Here is a 3,520-nt window from a genome sequence, read left to right on the forward strand (position 1 = left end):
GAGAGAGAGAGAGAGAGAGAGAGAGAGAGAGAGAGAGAGAACGAGAGAACTATATTAGGTCCACCAAAGTTATAGTATGCAAGTGTCAGGTTCTTCAAGAGAGTGGCTGACGGGAGTGGGAGGGAGGAGCATGGTGGGCGGGAGCAGAGGCCCCTACTTTTCCTTCACTCCTCGGTGCCCATCTCTTACGGGTGGCCCAGCTCATGGCAGCCTTGGGCATGTCCCTCAGGCAGTTCCAGACAGCGGAGAACCACTTCTCAACAGCCATCAAGCACAACCCTGAGAAGGCCCAGTACTACCTGCACCGGGCCAAGAGCCGACAGCTCCTGCAGAACATTTTGGGGGCCCGCCAGGATGTTGCCACTGTGCTGCTCCTGAACCCCAACTATCCAAAGGTGGGCTCCTACTGGGCCAGGAAGGTTCACACCCTGGCCACTGTTAAAAGAAATCAGTGACAGTGAGCTGCTACTCCTTCTCGTCCTCCTGCCCGCTGGCATCCCCTCCCTCCATCCACCCACAGGTACAGAGGGAGACTCAATACAGGCCCGGCTGCTCCGAGGTTAGGCCCTGCTCCCCATTAGAGAACGGTCTGTCTCTCTGGATCACCTGCTCCTTCGGGGGCAAAAGGCCCCAGTCTAGAAAGTTTGCAGAAGCCTTCCCTGTTGGTCCCTTGAGGGCAAGGTAGCACCAACCCCCTGCTCACTGTGCCACCCCAGCAGATGGCCCCACTGATGACCAACCTCTTTCCTGGCATGACTGTGGAGGACGTGCTTAAGAGCCAAGTGGCCCAACTGGCCAAGCTCCAACTAAGTCGGATGCTAGAAAGTGGTCCGAAGGCCATCCACCCACAAAGCATTGTGATGTAAGCTTGTGGGACCTCTGGCTAGCCGTGGGAGCAGGTGGGGACGCACAACTCCTCTGGTCTAGTTGCCTCATAAGGCCTGCACTGTCTGGTCCCTGAGGACAGCAGGCTGAATTCCAGAAACTGATTCAGGGCTGGGACCATGACTTGACAGGCAGAGGTTAATGGAACGTCAGAAAGCCCGAGCCTTGATGGAGTCCTGGAATAGGGAATATACTTTCACGGGGAACCTGGAAGAGGAACTGGCTACTCCTCCGACCTTGCAAGGAAAGACTGAACTCAAGAGAAGAGGAGCAGAGGATAAAAAGGTGAGTGGAACTTATGCTAGGGGCCACGCCCTGGAGTCTAGTGTGGCTGACCGCACCTACGATGGGGAGCCACAGCAAGGGTGCCCTGTGGTCGTGATGGTTTTCCGACTTGCTTCCCCTCTACCCCTCCAGCCCACAAGGTTTCTCTCTGCAGCCCTGGCTGTCCTAGAACTTGCTCTGTAGACCAAGTTGGCCTCAGACTCTCAGATCTACCTGTCTCTGCCTCCTGAGTGGTGGAACTAAATGCGTGCGCCACCACACCTCTGGCTCAGATTTGCTTTTTTTTAAAAAATATTTATTTATTTACTTATTTATTTATTATGTATACAATATTCTGTCTGTGTGTAAGCCTGCAGGCCAGAAGAGGGCACCAGACCCCATTACAGATGGTTGTGAGCCACCATGTGGTTGCTGGGAATTGAACTCAGGACCTTTGGAAGAGCAGGCAATGCTCTTAACTTCTAAGCCATCTCTCCAGCCCTCAGATTTGCTTTTTATGGGGCTACTCTGGACTGCTTCTAGAACGTCATCGATGGGGCGGAGGGTGTGGCTCTGGCCCGAGGGCCTCCCCCATAGAGATGGTGGGTGCAGCAGGAGCCAGGTGGACAGGGGAGTGGTGCTAGGTTCACTGTAGCAATCCTTGGGTACTCTCTCAAGAAGGCTGGACTACCGTGCAAAAGGCAATTCGAGTGATAAGGGGCTGAGGTGTGTGTGCCCTGTGAGCACAGGCAACTTCATGTGCCTGCGTCACACTACAGAGCCGGTATTCGATGCAAATACACTGGGGTTTATTGATTACAAGATAGCTCAGACTGTAAGGTTAGGTCCTGTCTAAAATGGAGATCTTTCTCAAAATGGAGTTTGTTCTGCCCCTTCAGTATATATAAGAACCTCCCCCCTCTCTGATAGTAAGACGATGCGATGATCATGCTCTGTTTGGGACACTGGCCACTTGTGCCTTGCTTTCCTTACAGTTTTTCATAAAGTCTTTTCATTGAGCCGGGCGGTGGTGGTGCACGCCGTTAATCCCAGCACTCAGGAGGCAGAGGCAGGCGGATCTCTGTGAGTTCGAGACCAGCCTGGTTTACAAGAGCTAGCTCCAAAGCTGCAAAGAAACTCTGTCTCAAAAAAACAAAAAACAAAAAAACAAAAAACAAAAAAGTTCCCCTAAGGAATGGCTCACCTGGTCTATCAACCAGTTTTGCTGCCCACAAATATCAAGTACAGCTGTATTGTAGTCAAAGACGACGTGCAGCCATCGTGAGTGCGGCACCAGTGCCCTTCCTAGTTCCCCAAATAGGGAGAAGAGATGTGATCCATGTACCCACTCGTCATTGTGGGCATCGTCTGTGGGAAATGCTCACAGGGACACAGTGGAGAGGCCCAGGGGCACAGGATGGCCAACAGGTGACCCCTGTGGGTGGAAGAGGCCACAGGTCTTGCTAGACACAAAACTTGCTTTCTCCGCAGCAACACGTGGCCACAGCAGGCTGCTTATGTGCTCAGAGCTCTGTTCTCTCAACTATGAAATAGTCATGGGGCTGGAGGGATGGCTCAGTGGCTAATAACACTGGCTGCTCTTCCAGAGGAGCCAGGTTCAATTCCCAACACCCACATAGCAGCTCACAACTGTCTGTAACTCCTGTTCCAGGGGATCTGATACCTTCATACAGACATACATGCAGGCAAAACACCAGTGCACATAAAATAAGAATAAATAAATCATTAAATAATGTTAAGAAAAGAGAAGTAGTTGTAGTAGAAGCATCCCCCCTGGGTGAATGGAAGAATGGAATATGAGAAATAGAGGCTCCTCAGCTCCAACACGCACTCCGCAGGGCTCAGTTTGCAGAAGCCAGGCCCCAAGTGAACCGATGTTCTACTCCCCTGCCTGCAGTCTTAGCCCCTGGGTGCTCCCATCCATCCCAGAGTCTGTGAGGAACTCTAAGCCAGGGAGACAGAGTGCTGGAGTGGAGACATGGCTCAGTGGTTAAAAGTCAATACTGCTTTTGTAGAGGACTTGAGTGTGGGTTCCAGCACCCAGTGGGCAGCTCACAGCAGCCTAGAAATCCAGCTCCAGGTTATCTGACGCCCTCTCCTGGCCTCTGTGGACACCTGCACTCTTGTGTACCCACAATCACTTGTGCATACCCCCCCCCTTGCCCCAGACAGGGTTTCTCTGTGTAGTTTTGGAGCCTGTCCTGGAACTAGCTCTTCCAGACCAGGCTGGTCTCAAACTCACAGAGATCCACCTGCCTCTGCCTCCCAAGTACTGGGATTTTTTTTTCTGTTTTTTTTTTCTTTCTTCGAGACAGGGTTTCTCTGTGGCTTTGGAGCCTGTCCTGGAACT

The 3,520-nt window shown here is 52.2% G+C and overlaps 1 protein-coding gene across 1 annotated transcript in view; it reads left to right on the forward strand.

Annotated features, from left to right (window-relative positions):
- Positions 1-3,520, forward strand: part of Ttc16 (tetratricopeptide repeat domain 16) — a 15,786-nt gene that overhangs the window by 10,180 nt on the left and 2,086 nt on the right. The window contains exons 10-12 of the mRNA XM_005346716.2: positions 230-395; positions 720-862; positions 1,017-1,170. Coding sequence (XP_005346773.1) covers positions 230-395; positions 720-862; positions 1,017-1,170 — 463 coding nt within the window. The remainder of the gene's footprint in view (positions 1-229; positions 396-719; positions 863-1,016; positions 1,171-3,520) is intronic.

This window comes from Microtus ochrogaster, chromosome 4, assembly GCF_000317375.1.
Source record: "Microtus ochrogaster isolate Prairie Vole_2 chromosome 4, MicOch1.0, whole genome shotgun sequence".
Classification (NCBI taxonomy): Eukaryota; Metazoa; Chordata; class Mammalia; order Rodentia; family Cricetidae; genus Microtus; species Microtus ochrogaster.